The sequence below is a fragment of the Scyliorhinus torazame genome, chromosome 25, assembly GCF_047496885.1.
Source record: "Scyliorhinus torazame isolate Kashiwa2021f chromosome 25, sScyTor2.1, whole genome shotgun sequence".
NCBI lineage: Eukaryota > Metazoa > Chordata > Chondrichthyes > Carcharhiniformes > Scyliorhinidae > Scyliorhinus > Scyliorhinus torazame.
The window spans coordinates 31,947,114-31,965,091 of NC_092731.1; the positions used below are offsets into that span (position 1 = coordinate 31,947,114).

The following is a 17,978-nucleotide window of genomic DNA, read 5'->3' on the forward strand; positions in this document are numbered from 1 at the left end:
AATAAACATGGAGCCCTGCCCATAACAAACATGGTGAACTGCCCACAACAAACATGGAGCCCAGCCCACAACAAACATGGAGCCAAGCCCACAACAAACATAGATCCCTGCCCACAACAAACATGGAGAACTGCCCACAACAAACATGGAGCCCAGCGCACAACGAACATGGAGCCCAGCCCACAACGAACATGGAGCCTAGCCCACAACAAACATGTAGCACTGCCCACAACAAACATGGAGCCCTGCCCACAACAAACATGGAGCCAAGCCCACAACAAACATAGATCCCTGCCCACAACAAACATGGAGAACTGCCCACAACAAACATGGAGCCCAGCGCACAACGAACATGGAGCCCAGCCCACAACAAACATGGAGCCTAGCCCACAACAAACATGTAGCGCGGCCCACAACAAACATGGAGCCTGATGCACAATCAATCGCTACTGAAGCGAGATTGGAGTCCAATTGAAGGCGTTAATGAACAAGTAGTTACCCCAGCAGCTCCGGTGCACAATGACTGCTGTGGGTGAAACACAGACTCTTATGGGCGGAACCAGCAGGCAGGTTCTACCACTCATACTCCAGTATAAGGTACATCCCACCTAGGTACCGCGATACTCCTAATATAGCCTACCACAGAGCCCAGCGCACAACAAACATGGAGCCAAGCCCCCAACAAACATGGAGTCCAGTCCACAACAAACATGGAGCACTGCCCACAACAAACATGGAACCCAGCCCACAACAAACATGGAGCACAGCCCACAACAAACATGGAGTCCAGTCCACAACAAACATGGAGCACAGCCCACAACAAACAGATGGAATACAATGTGGAATAGTGTGAGGTTACGCAATTTGGAAGTGGGAGTGGAGTCATAGACTATTTTCTCAATGGTGAGATGCTTAGGAAATCAAAAGCACACAAGGGCTTGGGAATCCTTGTTCACGATTCTCTGAAGGTTTATGTGGTGATTCAGTCGGCAGTTAAGAAGGCAAATGCAATGTTAGCATTCATGTTGAGAGGGCTAGAATACATGACCAGGGAGGTACTTCTGAGGCTGTATAAGGATCTGGTCCGACCCCATTTGGAGTATTGGGAGCAGTTTTGAGCCCCATTTCTGAGGAGGGATGTGCTGACCTTGGAAAGGGTCCAGAGGAGGTTCACAAGAATGATTCCTGGAATGAAGAGCTTGTCGTATGAGGAGCGGTTGAGGACTCTGGGTCTGTACTCGTTGGAGTTTAGAAGGTTGAGGGGGGATCTTATTGAAACTTACAGGATACTGCGAGGCCGGGATAGAGTGGACGTGGAGAGGATATTTCCACGTAAGAGAAACTAGAACCAGAGGACACAATCTCAGAATAAAGGGACGATTCATTAAAACAGAGATTTTTTCAGCCAGAGGGTGGGGAATCTGTGGAACACTTTACCGCAGAAGGCTGTGGAGGCCAAATCACTGAGTGTCCCGAAGACAGAGATAGATAGGTTCTTGATTAATAAGGGGATCAGGTGGCATGGAGAAAAGGCAGGAGAATAGGGGATGAGAAAAATATCAGGCATGATTGAATGGCGGAGCAGACTCGATGGGCCGAGTGGCCTAATTCTGCTCCTGTGCCTTATGGTCTTATGGTCTATAAATTACACCAGTAACTTCTATAAATTACCCCGTAACTCCGATTGTGGGCGGCACGGTAGCACAGTGGTTTCCTCCCACAAGTCCCGAAAAACATGCTTGTTAAGTGAATTGGACATTCTGAATTCTCCCTCAGTGTATCCGAACAGGCGCCGGAGTGTGGCGACTAGGGGATTTTCACAGCAACTTCATTACGGTGTTAGTGTAAGGCTGCTTGTGACACTAATAAAGCTTACAAATGACTCCCAGCAACTTGATGCACAATCAATTACTCTCGAGACAAGGTGAGTCATAACGAATAGGCTTTAATCAGCTAGAACTGTACCCAGCAGCTTCGATTCAGAAAGTGAAGGCTGCTGGAACGGCATTGGTTCTTATACCCCGCCTCTCAGGGCGGAGCTATGTTTGTTAGCCAATGGTAGACCCTGCGGCCTAGCCAATGGTCATCCACCTCTCAGGTACTGCAATACCTGGTATTACCACATTCACCCCCTGTTAAAAAAAGAGCCCAGCGGGGTGATGGCCAGTGTTACTGCCGTTTTGCATGGTAGGACCAGGTATTGCAGGTACCATGATGTCGAGGGTAACAGAAAAATATTTTTTTTTGTTTTCTGGTGCAGCAATCAGACGATCGGGTGGCCTGGTCGTCCTTCTGGAGCGTCTGGGCTTCGGCGATGATCCTGGTGGGGGCCCCGGCGGTTGTGGCTCCGGGAACGTGGTGTCTTCCTCCCTGGCAGCTTCGTCACCCCTAGGCAGCACTGTTGGGGCGAAAAGTGGGCAGGGGGGAGGGGCACCTGTAGGGGGCGTCGGTGCCTGTTTGGCGCTGGGTAGGGGCGGCGGCAGTCCTGACCCTCCGGTCAGGTGCTGCGGGGAGAGTGGGGGTGGGGGCAATGGTGCGGGTGCGCGTGGGGCTCCGGCGGGCGTCAGGTCCCGAAGGGAGACCGTGTTTTGGCGGCCGTCGGGGAACGCTACGTAGGCGTACTGTGGGTTGGCATGCAGCAGGTGGACCCTCTCGACCAACGGGTCCGACTTGTGCGCCCTCACATGTTTCTGCAGCAGGACGGGTCCGGGTGTCGCTAGCCAGGTTGGGAGCGAGGTCCCGGAGGAGGACTTCCTGGGGAAAACAAGGAGACGTTCGTGAGGTGTCTGGTTTGTGGTAGTACAGAGCAGCGACCGGATGGAGTGAAGGGCCACTGGGAGGACTTCTTGCCAGCGGGAGACTGGGAGGTTCCTGGACCGTAGGGCCAGTAGAACAGTCTTCCAGACCGTTCCGTTCTCCCTCTCTACCTGCCCGTTTCCCCGGGGGTTGTAACTGGTCGTCCTACTTGAGGCAATGCCCCTGCTGAGCAGGAATTGACGCAGTTCGTCGCTCATAAAGGAGGACCCCCTCTCACTGTGGATGTACGCGGGGAAACCGAACAGTGTAAAGGTACCCTGGAGGGCCTTGATGACGGTGGTTGCGGTCATGTCTGGGCAGGGGATGGCGAATGGGAATCGGGAGTACTCGTCAATCACGTTCGGGAAATACGTGTTGCGGTCGGTGGAGGGGAGGGGGCCCTTGAAACCCATGGTGAGGTGTTCAAAGGGACGGGAAGCCTTTATCAGATGCGTTCTCGCTGGCCGGTAGAAGTGCGGTTTGCACTCCGCGCAGATTCGGCAGTCCCTGGTGACTGTCCTGACCTTCTCGATGGAGTAGGGCAGGTTGCGGGTCTTAATGAAATGAAAGAAACGAGTGACCCCCGGGTGGCAGAGGTCCTCGTGGAGGGATCGGAGGCGGTCCACTTGAGCAGTGGCACAAGTGCCGCGGGACAGGGCATCAGGAGGCTCGTTCAGCTTCCCGGGACGGTACAAGATCTCGTAATTGTAGGTGGAGAGTTCTATCCTGCACCGCAAGATCTTGTCGTTTTTAATCTTGCCCCGCTGTGCATTATCGAACATGAACGCCACCGACCGTTGGTCCGTGAGGAGAGTGAACCTCCTGCCGGCCAGGTAATGCCTCCAGTGTCGCACAGCTTCTACTATGGCCTGGGCCTCCTTTGCGACCGCGGAGTGGCGAATTTCGGAAGCATGAAGAGTGCGGGAGAAGAAAGCCACGGGCCTGCCCGCCTGGTTGAGGGTGGCCGCCAGAGCTACGTCTTAGGTAGGCTGGTAGGCAGACTTGAGATCCACCGTGGAGAAAACCTTGTATTGCGCAATCCTTTTTGCCAGGTCGGCTATACGGGGGAGAGGGTACGCGTCCAGTTGCGTAAACCTGTTGATGGTCTGGCTAGTCGATGACCATCCTATGTTTCTCCCCGGTCTTTACCACCACTACTTGAGCCCTCCAGGGGCTGTTGCTAGCTTCGATGGCCCCTTCCTTCAGCAGCCTTTGGACCTCGGACCTGATGAAGGTCCGGTCCTGGGCACTGTACCGTCTGCTCCTGGTGGCGACGGGTTTGCAATCCGGGGTGAGGTTCGCAAACAGGGAAGGCGGGTCGACCTTAAGGGTCGCGATGTCGCAGATAGTAAGGGGGTGGTATGGGGCCGCCAAATTTAAAGGTCAGGCTTTGTAGGTGGCATTGCAAATCCAGCCCAAGAAGGGTGGCTGCGCAGAGGTGCGGCAGAACGTACAGGCGGAAATTGCGGAATTCCCTGCCTTGGACAGTGAGGTTCGCTAGGCAGAACCCCTTTATCTCCACTGCGTGTGACCCGGAGGCCAGGGAGATCCGTTGGTTTACGGGATGGGTGACAAGAGAACAGCGCCGTACCGTGTCGGGGTGGACAAAGCTTTCCGTTCTCCCGGAGTCGATCGGGCACGACGTCACGTGGCCGTTGATGGCGATCGTTGTGTGTGGCAAGGGGAAGTTCTGGTCAGGCAGCGTGGAGTCGGCTGTGCTGGGGGCTTGAGGCTGGTCCAGGGTATCGGAGGCCAGCTGCAGCAAGGGGACGTTCTGGTCAGGCAGCGTGGAGTCGGCTGTGCTGGGGGCTTGAGGCTGGTCCAGGGTAACGGAGGCCAGCTGCAGCAAGGGGAAGTTCTGGTCAGGCAGCGTGGAGTCGGCTGTGCTGGGGGCTTGAGGCTGGTCCAGGGTAACGGAGGCCAGCTGCAGCAAGGGGAAGTTCTGGTCAGGCAGCGTGGAGTCGGCTGTGCTGGGGGCTTGAGGCCCCATCCAAGATGGCGTCAGCCACGGGTCGCACATGGAGTCCGGGGATGCCGAAGATGGCGGCGGCGAGGGACAAAATGGCACGCCCACCCATCCAGCGTGGTGGCCAGGGGGCAAAATAGCCACGCCCATGGATCGCACCCGGCCAGGGGATAGGAGGGCGGCGGTGGGCTTTGGACGGCCGGGACCTGAACTAAAAGCTGCCGATAGTCGCTGGAGACTGCGGCCATGGCGCGGGCCGGGCAGACCCCGACATAGTGGCCCTTCGTGCCGCACCCTTTGCAGGTGGTGGTGCGGGCCAGGCAGCACAGGCGGGGATGATTCGCCTGCCCGCAGAAAAAGCAGCGGTGGCCGGTAGCGATAGTGGGCTGTCTCGTCGCGCAGTTTTGCGGGGTTAGGGGATAGGTCTGGGGGGCTGCCGTTACGGGGTGCCACGCAGCCCAGGGGGGCGCCACGCATCTGGAGGCAAAAGCCAGCGCGTTTTTATACGCAACGTCCATAGACCCCGCCAGGGCCCGTGCCTCAGTAAGTCCAAGTGTGTCCATTTCTAGGAGCCTTCGGCGGATATCGGGAGAAGTCATACCTGCCACAAAAGCATCCTTAATCAAAAGTTTCGTGTGCTCGTTCCCCGAAACTGGCGGGCATCCACAGTTCTGGCCCAGCACTAGCAGTGCCCGATAGAAGTCTTCCAGTGTTTCTTCAGGGCTTTGCCTTCTAGTTGCCAGCAGGTGACGGGCGTAGACCTGGTTCACAAGTTGGATATAGTGTCCTTCTAGCAGCTCGATAGCTGCAGCATAATTCTCCGCCTCCTCAATCAGAGGGTAGATCGCAGGGCTGACCCGGGAGTGTAGAAGGTGCATTTTCTGCCTCTCCGTGGGGTGTCGGCGGCCGTGTCGAAGAAGCTCTTAAAACACGCCAGCCAGTGCTTGAAGATAGCAGCGGAGTTGTCTGCGTGGGGACTGAGCTGAAGGCACTCCGGCTTGATGCGGAGATCCATCCTTTCAGAAGTAATAGCTGATTAAATTGATGCACAATCAATTACTCTAGAGACAAGGTGAGTCATAACTAATCGGCTTTAATCAGCTAGAACTGTACCCAGCAGCTTCAATACAGAAAGTGAAGGCTGCTGGGATGGCATTGGTTCTTATACCCCGCCTCTCAGGGCGGGGCTATGTACATTACCCAATGGTAGACTCCTAGGTCTAGCCAATGGTCATCCACCTCTCAGGTACTGCAATACCTGCTATTACCACATAACTCCTATAAGTTACCCACAATAACTCCGATAAATGATCCCCAGTAACTCCTATAAATTACCCCCAGTAACTCCTATAAATTACCCCCAGTAACTCCGGTAAATTACCCCAGTAACTCCGGTAAATTACCCCCAGTAACTTTGAGAAATTACCCTTAGCAGCTCTGCTTGACTGAACTGGAGCTCAGGGTGTCAGTGCCTAAACAGCTCAAGGTGTATTTTTCCCAAATCAACATCAGGAAAATAGATCAACCTGGTCATTATATCATAGCTATTGTGGGATCTTGCTGTGTACAAATTGCATTCTCCCTGGAGGCAGTGATAAGGACTATAGAGAAGCAAGTTCTGTCTTTCTAAGGAATGTCTTTGCTTTGTTATGTTTCCTTTGTAACATAAGCGGCTTCCTTATGTTGCATTTGTCAAGGAAGGTCGAGACGTGTAAATAACTTCAACTCATTTATTTACACTATGTACACTTTTATATCTTGAGTTTGACACTACTGCTAATCCTATTGTAGCTCCCTAAACTGACTAACCATCTGCTGTCTTCCACGTGGTGGGTGTGATAATGAATCAACCCTGTGCCTCTCCTCACTGACTGTCTCCACTGGCCGAAGGGGTGATCATGTGTGTGGTATCCTTTATGTATGGGTTGGTGTAATGCCCCCCTGTGGTCATGTCACCTCCTTGTGTATCGCGAATGTCCATTGGTCGCCTCCTATCTAACTTATCTATTGGTTGAGTGTGTGTGTGTGTGTGATGTTTCTGGTGCTCCCTCTCGTGTCTGTCTAGCTTACATGTATTTACAGTGATGCACATCACCACATCCTCCCCTTTTTTATATGTTCATATTTTCTGTACACTTTAAGAAAAACTGAACAAAGAACAGGTAGAGAAGGTAAGGTATATACAAGTCATGGGAACGGTGATTAAACAATAAGTCCAAATCATTCATGTGAGTCCATAAACCATCAATCATCATGGTCAAATGTCTCTCTTGGTTATGAACGCCATCAACAGGAACCAAGAAGTGGTCGAATCACTGCGCTGTCCGCTTTGGAGTCTTTTTCTTTTTTTCTTTTTATGTTTGTGGTGGTGCTGTCGGAAGGCATCTTGTAGCTGATAGGTCGTTGACATTGAAGAGGTACCATCAACAGTATCATTCGAGGTCATGGATGTGCCAGATGTTGAAGTCGGATGAGACTGTGCATACTGGTTCTGGCCACATGCTGTGCTGGAAGGGTGATTCTGCTGAGAAGCGTTGAAGCATGTCGATTTGGAGACAGAATTGCTGCTCGCATCAATGTCTGGTGATGGTGTGAAACTAGAACCTTGCATCTGATAGGAATATGCTGTCTGGCCAGGCTGTGGTGCAGCAAATTCTGGGCAGTAACTAAGGCATCCAGTCTGTAGTGCAGATTGCGCTTGCGGTAGTCCTCCTTCGGTCTTGATTCCATTAGTGGGCAATCCGTAGTGCTGGCCTGTTTGAGAATATGCTGCATAGACTGCTGGCTGCTGCATGCCTGAATACTGGGTTTGTCCAGCATGAGCTGTCATTGGCCGCACTGTCGGTGTGGAACAAATGTGTGGACATAGCTGAGTTGAAAATTGGTGTATTCCTCTTGGACTGTAGCTGCTGCTTGTTATTGCTGACCCAGTGTGATTGTCACGTGATCCATCTCCTGTCGTTGTGGCATCTGCTGTCACCCTGAGCGTGCCATCACTGAGGTTGCGGCACTCCCTGTCTGGAGTAAAGTCTGGCTTACGTGAATCAGAGTCGGCGTTTGGTTGCTCCCCATCTGGAGTCTGGTCTGTTTTTTGTTGATGCTCCCCGTCCGGAGTCTTAGCAGGTTCACTGGAATCAGCTGAGATTTCTTGAAGCTGCACATCTGGAGTCGGAACATGCAGGAATGCATTGACTGGTGGAGAAGTTCGAGCAATTGAGGGTGGAAGCAGTGTGGTGTCACCGGAGTCACCAGTGGTCTCACCGTGATCGTCGAGTGTCTCTGTACACACTAGCTGAGGTCTGTCACTTTACACCTTTTGCATGGGAAGTGGGATGCTGTCGTCACTCGTTTCACATACCAGGGGTAGATCCTCAGTAGCTGGTTGCTGTTCACTAGGGTTGGGTAAATTGTCAGAGTTTTCATCTGGTGGTGCAAACAATGTGAGTGGACTGTCATTGTCTTGCCGCTGTCCTTCATTTGGGCTTTTCTTCTTTGGAATTTTAAATCTTCCCCCAGACATTACAGAACCTTGTTCATTTCCCTCAATTTCTCCCATATGTAGGGCAGCAAATGTTAGATCCAATGTTTCTTTCGTCATTGTACTAGTTTCCAAAGAACAGTCCGTTTCAATTTTCTTCTCAGTTACTTCATATGCATGCTTTTCTAATGTACATGCCTTCATCGTCTCTGGCTCTGATTTTGCTGGGACTGGCACAGTCACAGTCTCTCTTTTACTGTTCTCAATTGCTCACATTCTACTCCCCAGACATAAGTGCTTAATCTCTGGAGTTAATGTGGTACAATGGAGAATCGGATCGACCTTATCAGCATCTTCACCATCACTGGAAAGCACAATTGGTTCACTTGAAACTGCTGTGGATTTTAAGTGCTTTATCTGGCTACTTGATGTCGGTGTCCTCAGGATTCTCCCTCCAATGTTCTGCTCATTTATCAGTGGAGTGTGCAGAGGTTCAATGCAATTAATATTCCCTATAACAGTGGTAGACTGTTATAGCCTTCTTGTTGTTTACGTGAGCATGGCAGACTTGCATCGTCTGCCGCTAGTTGGTCAGAGGAGGTTGCTAGACCCTCATGGTCTTGTTCCTGCAAGGACTGCGCATCGGAGTCATGCGTTTCTGCAATTGTGGAGTCTGTCCACGAGCTTGCTGTGGAGTCTTGTGGCACTGGAGTCACGTCTTGTTCCTGCAAGGACTGCGGTGTGGAGTCTTGCATGTCTTCTTTCGTAGAGTTGGGAACCCTGAGCGGGGCGTGGACCATGCTCTGTGTGGCAGCAAGCCGCTCTCGGTGGGCTTGTACCGCTTTCTGTCTGCACTGATGAGTTGGGACGTCATATCAGCTGGGTTGAAGATCCTCAGATCCGAATAATGAATCCTCATCTGCGTCGGATTCAATGTGGGGGTCGCCAATGTGCAACACGAAAGGTTCGTCCGAGTCATAGTCGTCTAGGACCACGGAGCTGTCATTGGACTCGCGAGGGCCAGAAAAAATGTAAAGGTCGGTATCGAAGTATTCAAGGTCGGAATCATCGGTTTGTGCGTAGGTAACTGCTTGTTGCAGGGTTCTACGGAGGTTAAATCCATTTCCTGGTTCAATTTGAGGCATTGTGCTGTCATTCCAGGTGAAGGAAGGTTGTTTTACAGCTTTAAAAGATTTTTTCTTTGATTTGGGACGTTTCCCTTTTAAATTGGATTTGGGACGTTTCCCCTTTAAACTGGTGCGGTCTGGGGCCTCTGACGTCATGACGCGCGTGACGTAGCACGTAGGAAGCGATTGTGCATGCGCAGATCGCTGTTCCTTTACCAATGGCCGATTTCTTGATTGCGCATGCACGACGTCTCGCGCATGCGCAAACGAACCTTCCGGTTCTGCGCACTTCTCGCGCAACTGCGCTAGTGTAGTCCCTGTAGCAATATGGCCGCCGACCTCGACACAAATCGCTCTCTGGTCCGGGATTTCGGCCTCGAGGTGAGTACTGGCACTTCTCTTACCTTTCCTTGCCGATTGGAGTGTGTTTTCCTCACAGTATTTGCCGAATTTGTCCAGGACTGCCTGAAAGTCGTACCTGTTTTGCCCCTTGGAGAACTTGAATTTTTTAAAGATTTCTTCTGCTCTTGCACCGGCGATGGGGAGGAGAAACTCTATTTTTTCATCATCGGCCAGGTCTTTAAGTCCGGCTGCCACCAGGAAGAGTTCAAATGTTTGCCGGAATCGCTGCCAGTTTTCGTGGAGATTGCCGTGGCACTGGAGCGGCTGCGGAACGCGGAGCTCGTACATCTTGCCTGGGTATTGCTGGCTGTCACTGTACGCTGAGGTATGGCTATCTGGATTTAAGCAGTTCGCTACTGGTACCATGTTTTGTTTTGTTTCCTTTGTAACATAAGCGGCTTCCTTATGTTGCATTTGTCAAGGAAGGTCGAGACGTGTAAATAACTTCAACTCATTTATTTACACTATGAACACTTTTATAACTTGAGTTCGACACTACTGCTAATCCTATTGTAGCTACCTAAACTGACTAACCATCTGCTGTCTGCCACGTGGTGGGTGTGATAATGAATCAACCCTGTGCCTCTCCTCACTGACTGTCTCCACTGGCCGAAGGGGTGATCATGTGTGTGGTATCCTTTATGTATGGGTTGGTGTAATGCCCCCCTGTGGTCGTGTCACCTCCTTGTGTATCGCGAATGTCCATTGGTCGCCTCCTATCTAACATATCTATTGGTTGAGTGTGTGTGTGTGTGATGTTTCTGGTGCTCCCTCTAGTGTCTGTCTAGCTTACATGTATTTACAGTGATGCACATCACCACAGTCTCCTCTCTGCTTTGTACCAGAGTAAAACCTTGCTGATTCTCAGCCAGCACAAAGAACAACATCTTGGCTTCACGGAGTTTTTTACACAAGTGTTGTCTCATTTTACCTGTCCATGTCATCCACTGGCTGGTTTCCAATTCCTTCAAACCTGCAGAAACAGCCGTAGTTCATGAAGCGCTGGTACGGGAGAGTTGGATCGACGCAGTGAACAATGTCTAGGAAGTTAAACATGCTTTGGTAATCTGTGACTCCCTGAGCAGGGATCCAAATTGCTACAAGAGGAAAACAAAATAAATCATTGTGTGAGGAAAGCCCTGGTACAGAGTGAGCAGGGAGACAATTTAGCAACACGCCGAGTTAGAAAGCAGAAGAACCTGCAAAAGAATATTTGTGAATTCAGCTGAAATTGGGGGCTGGATTCTCCGGTTTTGAGGCTGGGTCCGGAGCATGTGTCTAGTTTTACAGTGAAAAAGTCGGCGCCGCCCCCGCACCGATGCTCCGCCTGGTGGGAGGGGCTAGGAGCCGGGCCACGTAAAGCCCCCGGCCTCCCCTGCAGATAGGGATGGAGGATTGGCAGGTTCGTGGCCACGCATGCGCACGCCGTGATCTGCGGCGACCTGTGGCGGTCACACCGTACAACATGGTGCCGGCAACTCGCGGATCCAGCCTGCCAGATAGTGCCCGCTGTAGCCCCGCTCGCCACCCCCGGACTACCCCCCACCCCCACCAAAGCCCCCTGGCCAGCGGATAGGCTCCCCCCTGACTGTGTGGCGCTGGACACAGTCCGCAGCCGCCACGCAACGTCCCAGAAAACTGTGAGCACTCGTGACCGACGCCGTCGGGAAGTCGGCCCATCGGGGGGTGGGGGGGGGGGAGTATCGGGGAGGGCCTCAGCTGCCATCCCGGGGCTTTCCCGGCGTGCGGCGCACTCAGCGATTACGCCATTTTTGAGGGTCGGAGCTTCTGAAAAACGGCACCGCCCCCAATTTTGGCAAAAAAACAGATTCTCCGGCCAATCGTCAAATGCGATTTCAGCGTTGCCAATCGGAGAATCCCGCCCTGCGTCTCGGAAACAGGCCATTCGGCCCATCAATTCCATGGACTAGCTTCTCCGTCACCCGCCATCAGTAGCGGAGAATCGAGCGCCGAGCTAAACGCGAGATCAGCGCACGGTGGGCGGGATTCTCCGATTGCTGACGCCAAATCACATTCGCCGATTGGGCGGAGAATCCCGTTTGATGGCGAAATTGGGGGTGGCGCCTGTTTTTGGAAGCTCCGCCCCCTCCAAAACGGCAGCGGCGGTGAGTACGGCGCACGCCGTTGGGTCGGCCTCAGGACATCACCTGAAGACCCTCCCCCAATGCTCCGCTCCCGATGGGCCGACTTCCCGACAGCGTGGATCACCTGTGACTGTCCAGCGGCGCCACAGTCGGGGGATGGGGGAGCCGTTCAGCTGGCCGGGGGGGGGGACTTCGGCGGGGGCTGGTGGGGGGTGGTCCGGGGGTGGCGAGCATGGTTACTGGGGGGACTATCTGGCAGGCCGGGTCCACGTGCGGCCGCGCCATGTTGTACAGCGCGACAGCTCCAGGTTTTCACCGTACGCAATGCGTGGCCACGGACCCGGCAATTCTCCGTCCGTATCTGCAGGGGAAGCCGGGGGTTTACGTGATGTGGCTGCTCGCCCCCCACCGGGTGGAGCATCGATGCGGAGGCGGCGCCGTCTTTTTGGTCATAATACAAGACACATGCTCCGGACTTAGCTTCAAAATGGAGAATCAGCCCGATGTTCCGGTCCCCCGCCCACAGCGGCAGTGAGCTACACGTCCCGCGCTGACGGGAGGATCCAAATGGGTCATGGCCATCCAGTAGAACCTGATTAACGGGCTGGACACCTGATTTTCCAGGACCCCCGTGATGCTCTAGCCCACTCAGCCGGGATTCAGGCGGGTGTGGATTAGTGAAGGTATTTTCAAGCGTTGCCCTGAAGCTGTGCACCCCGCGGTGGGTCGAGGCGGTAAGCATGTAACGTACGTGTCCCCCCAAAAGTCCATGGATGGCCCCCAGCCCCACACAACACAAATCCTCTTGCTGTGACTGACAGCCCCTCGCCACATCAAACGCAGCTAAGTGCTTCCTGCTGTGTAAAAGAGGAAGTCAAAGCACTTGGTGGCCCACTGGCCGGGTTGCGACAGCATCCCACAGGATTCCCACCATGCAGAAATTTATACAGTGAGGGAGAGGGAATCACTCCTGGGCGTCGGTCCGAGTGCCAGCGCAGACCCGGAGAGATTCTAGTCCAGCGGGAGAACGTGGTCACCCGCATGGAGAATTCAGTCCCATAGCTCTGGATCTGTTCCACACCAGACTCCTCCCATCAATCATCACCGAACACTAGCAGCGTAACTTTCCATTCCTTTCTGCCGTTCTCGCACAAGTCCGGTAGCAGCGGCAGCACTGAGGGAGGGGGGACAGTGGAGGCAGCAGATGGGGTTAGAGGGGGAGTCGATGTGGGCACCGATATGTGATAATCACCGGTTCGCTCCGGGGGGGGGCTGGATGGGCGGTCCCGGAGGTGACAGCGGGCGGGAATCGAGACATTTGGGCATCTCTTTATTGATGAGGTTTTCCCGAGCCTGGAGGAGCTGGAGGAGGAGTTTGAGCTGCCGGTGGGGGGGGGGGGGGATGGATTCCATTAGCTGCAGGTGAGGGATTTTGTGCGGAGGCAGGTTTCGACCTTCCCGTACCTGCTACCCCAGCGATACAGGATAAGGTGGGGTCGAGAACAGGGGTAGGAGCGGGGAAGGTCTCAGAGATCTATAAGGAGCTGATGGATTGGGAGGGAGTCCCGATAGGGGAGGTGAAGAGAAAGTGGGAAGAAGAGCTGGGTGGGGAGCTGGAGGCCGGGTTATGGGAGGAGACCCTGAGGAGAGTTAATCCGTCCTCGCCGTGCGCCAGGCTCAGCCTGATACAGTTTAAGGTGGTCGTGACGGTGGCCCGGATGAGCAGGTTCCTTGAGGAGGGGGCGGATAGATGTGGGCGCTGTGCGGGGGGCCTTGCTAACCATCGCCAGATGACACCATCTCAGACTGAAGGGACGATCCTTTAAAACGGAGATGAGGAGGAATTTCTTCAGCCAGAGGGTGGTGAATCTGTGGAACTCTTTGCCGCAGAAGGCTGTGGAGGCCAAATCACTGAGTGTCTTTAAGACAGAGATAGATAGGGCCTTGATTAATAAGGGGATCGGGGTTATGGGGAGAAGGCAGGAGAATGGGGATGAGAAAATATCAGCCATGATCGAATGATTGAATGGCGGAGCAGACTCGATGGGCCGAGTGGCCTAATTCTGCTCCTTTCTCTGATGGATTTCTGGTCTGATACTAGGGTGGAGGGACTCGGAGCCCCCAAAGTCGGGGGTGTGGGTTAGCGACACGGCAGGGTGTCTCAGATTTGAAAAATGAAATTTGCCTCGAGGGGTTTACAGGGGTTTGCTCGGAGGTGACAGCCGTTCATCGATTTCTTTGAGAAAGGTTAAGCTGTAAGCAGGGAGGTGGGGGGGGAGGGGTGGAGGAAGGGGGGAAGGGGAGGCAAGGGAGGTGGTTGGGGAAGTTGGCACTGTTTGTGTAAGCCACGTTGGCTGGGGTTTGTGCCCGAGGATGTTTGTCGGGTATAATATTGTGGTTTTGTTGTTATTGAAATTTGATGTTTAAAATTGTTAAAATGATAAATGCCTCAATAAAATATTTTCTAAAAAAAAACTTCCATTCCTTTCTCCCTCATGTACTTACCGAGCTTCCCCTCAAAGCCATCAATAATATTCACATCAAACATTCCCTGTGGTAGTGAGGGGCTGGTTTAGCACACTGGGCTAAATCGCTGGCTTTGAACGCAGACCAAGGCAGGCCAGCAGCACGGTTCAATTCTCGTACCAGCCTCCCCGAACAGGCGCCGGAATGTGGCGACTTGGGGCTTTTCACAGTAACTTCGTTTGAAGCCTACTTGTGACAATAAGCGATTTTCATTTCAGTTTCACAATCTGACCATCAAACACTCCCAGGACAGGTACAGCACAGGGTTAGATACAGAGTAAAGCTCCCTCTACACTGTCCCCATCAAACACTCCCAGGACAGGTACAGCACAGGGTTAGATACAGAGCGAAGCTCCCTCTACACTGTCCCCATCAAACACTCCCAGGACAGGGACAGCACGGGGTTAGATAAAGAGTAAAGCTCGTTCTACACTGTCCCCATCAAACACGCCCAGGACAGGTACAGCACGGGGTTAGATAAAGAGTAAAGCTCGTTCAACACCGTCCCCATCAAACACTCCCAGGACAGGCACAGCACGAGGTTAGATAAAGATAAAGCTCCCTCTTCGCTATTCCCATCAAAAACTCCCAGGACAGGTACAGCACGGGGTTAGATACAGAGTAAAGCTCCCTCTACACTGTCCCCATCAAACACTCCCAGGCCAGGTACAGCACGGGGTTAGATACAGAGCGAAGCTCCCTCTCCACTGTCCCCATCAAACACTCCCAGGACAGGGACAGCACGGGGTTAGATACAGAGTAAAGCTCCCTCTATACTGTCCCCATCAAACACGCCCAGGACAGGTACAGCACGGGGTTAGATACAGAGTAAAGCTCCCTCTGCACTGTCCCCATCACACACTCCCAGGACAGGTACAGCACGGGGTTAGATACAGAGTAAAGCTCCCTCCACACTGTCCCAATCAAACACTCCCAGGACAGGTATTCACATTTCCTTTAGCTTCTTTCTCATTGACAATTCCCTGTTCTGAATCTCCCCCAGTTTTGGGTGCTGCCTCACTTGCTGTTCCCCCCACTCCTACAGCACATCCCTGAGGTCTCCAGTTGATCACTTACCTCCGAGCACGATGAGGATCGCAGTGAGTTTCGGGGACTCCATGCCTTCTCGTTTCCTCCGAGTGATCGATGTTTGTCTCTCCGTGTCTCTGCCTCTTTTATTCAGCTCTCGGGATGGTTACAACCCAGATTAGCTCAGCAAATGCAAATCGGGTGAAGAATCCTCGGCTGCTGATTCAGATATTTTGCTGTTGTTCAACGTGTGAGAGGTTTGAGGAACCTGGGGCTGGATTCTCCGATAATGAGGCAAAGTGTTGACTCCACCGTGAAAACCGTGGGCCGGGATTCTCCGAGCCTCCGCGCTGAAATCGCCCTCGGCGCGGGGGCGGAGAATGGGGTCTCAGACCCGCGATCGGCCCCGGCGCCGGGACGTGATTCGCCGGCGATCGGAGAATCGGCACCAGTCACGCCTGCGAGGTCGACGCGGGGCCGGTCGAGTTCCGCCGGCGTGGTTCCCGTGTGGTTTCACCCGGAGGGAGCTCAGACTCGAGGCCGCGGTGGCCTTCCTGGTGCGGGGGGATCAGACTCCGGGGGGGCCTCCACGACGGCCTGGCCCGCAATCGGGGGCCACCGATTGGCGGGCGTGCACGGTCCAGGGGTGGCCTATCTTCTTCCGCGCCTGCCCGCTGTGTGGCTCCGCCATGTTGCACGGGGCCGGCATAAAAACGGCCACCGCGCGAATTCGCGGACACGCGGCCGGTAGTGCAGGGCCCCGTACCGGCAACAGGAGCGGCGCGGCGCACGCCGGGGCCCTGCTATCACTCTTGGAGTCGGAGAATCACTTCAGACTTTTTTTTTAAATGTTTTCCGGCGGGCGTGAGGGCAAAGCCCCATTTTCGGGGAATCCCGGCCGTGGAGTTTCACGGCAGCGTCATCGGGCCCCCAGGTGCAGCTGTTCAACGGCCCACAAAGGGCTAGCACGGGCGCAATGGGAAGCTCCCGAGGGAGTGGCAGCTGGAAAACATTCCCCCCCCCCCCCACACACACAGCCGTCGCAGGCAAGCTGGCCGCCAGACCAGCAGCCCCGAGATTCAGGGACGGTGAATTGGACACCCTCCTGGATGCAGTGGAGGGGAGGAGGCTGGTTCTGTAACCCGGGCTGGGCCGCAGGACATCAGGCGTCATCGTTCGGCGTGCACGGGGGGGGAGGTGGCAGCTGCCGTCAGCGACGTCGGGCCGGTGGCCAGGACCGCCGCCCAGTGCAGGAAGAAGCTGCACAACCTCCCCAGGGCAGCCAGGGTGAGTACCCAGCTCTGTGCCCCTGGCACCAACCCCCCTACCCCCCACACACAGTGTGGTAGTCACCACTATTTCCATATTATATGCATTAGGGCACTGCCTGTATATTAAGGGTACAACGGTAAATCCCTGTCTGCTGGCTCCGCCCAGCAGGCGGAGTATAAAAGTGTGTGCTCTCCGGTACTGCAGCCATTCTGGTTCCAGCTACAAGAGGCACAACATCTTTGCTCAATAACGCCTCAATTGTTCCACCATCCTCGTCTTGTGGTAATTGACGGTGCATCACACAAGTCACCATCCCCCACCCCACCCCCCACCCAGGGGGACGGTCCCACCCTGACCCTGACCCCCCATGCCAGCTGCAATGGCCGTCTGATCTGGGCACCAATGCCATCAGAGACCCAACCCTGGGCTGTATGCATCGGACCGTCTAACACTGTTGCTGCTTGTGTTTGTCTCCCCCCACCGCCCCCCACCCCCCAGGAAAAATCCGCGCCTATCCCCGGGAGTGGGAGAAGACCAGAGGGGGCCCACCAGAACTGCCTCCCCAGTCTCCCCAGAACAGTCTCAGCAGGCCATGGCTCAGTCTCAGCAGGGCATGGCTGAGAGCATCGGTGCCATTGCCCAGGTGCTGGCCAGCGTCGCACAGGCCCAGTCAGGGATGGCCAACGCCCTGTGCCCCATGGCTGCTAACATGGTCCAGAGCGAGCATCCAGGACTGGCTGCGCCAGGTGGTGGGGGGGCCTCGGGGTTTGGCTCAGCTCGCACCCCCCGTCCCATGGAGAAGCCCGGGGGCCATCGGGAAATCCGAGGGAGGGGGGAAGTGCCGGAACACCGCAGCACCTCAACTTCCCCCTACTCTCCGTGGTGCACCTGGTGGGCAGTGCAGGGCGGCACCACGCCCCCGGCATGCCCAAGGAGCAGCTGGGCACACCAAGGCCGGGCCACCCCAGGAGATGTGTGCCAACGGGGACCCCCGTCACAGGGCAGGAGTCACCGCAGGCCACCCCCACTCCTGCTGTACCCTCTGGGGAACCAGCTAGGCATAGTGATAGGACGCGGAAGGCCAGAAGGAAAGACACAAGTTAAGTTGGCACAGCCGCAGGGCACAGTTTAGTTACAGGGGCGAGGGCACAGACTGTATATACCTGTGCACATTAAACACAGGTTATAACCGATGTGAGCTGCCTGTGTGCTCTGTCCAATGGGTGTGGGGGTTAGTGATGGACACTGTGGGTGAAGGGTGATGGAGGAGTGAGCCG

General features: G+C 54.4%; 1 protein-coding gene across 1 annotated transcript in view; it reads right to left on the bottom strand.

The window, feature by feature from the left end:
* The window catches only part of LOC140402249 (basic phospholipase A2 nigexine-like), a 150,528-nt gene extending 135,008 nt beyond the window's left edge, over window positions 1–15,520 (bottom strand). The window contains exons 1-2 of the mRNA XM_072489879.1: window positions 15,478–15,520; window positions 10,701–10,866 (exon numbers count right to left, since the gene is read on the bottom strand). Of these exons, the coding sequence (XP_072345980.1) occupies window positions 10,701–10,866; window positions 15,478–15,520 (209 nt within the window). The remainder of the gene's footprint in view (window positions 1–10,700; window positions 10,867–15,477) is intronic.
* Between the last annotated feature and the right edge of the window lie 2,458 nt (window positions 15,521–17,978).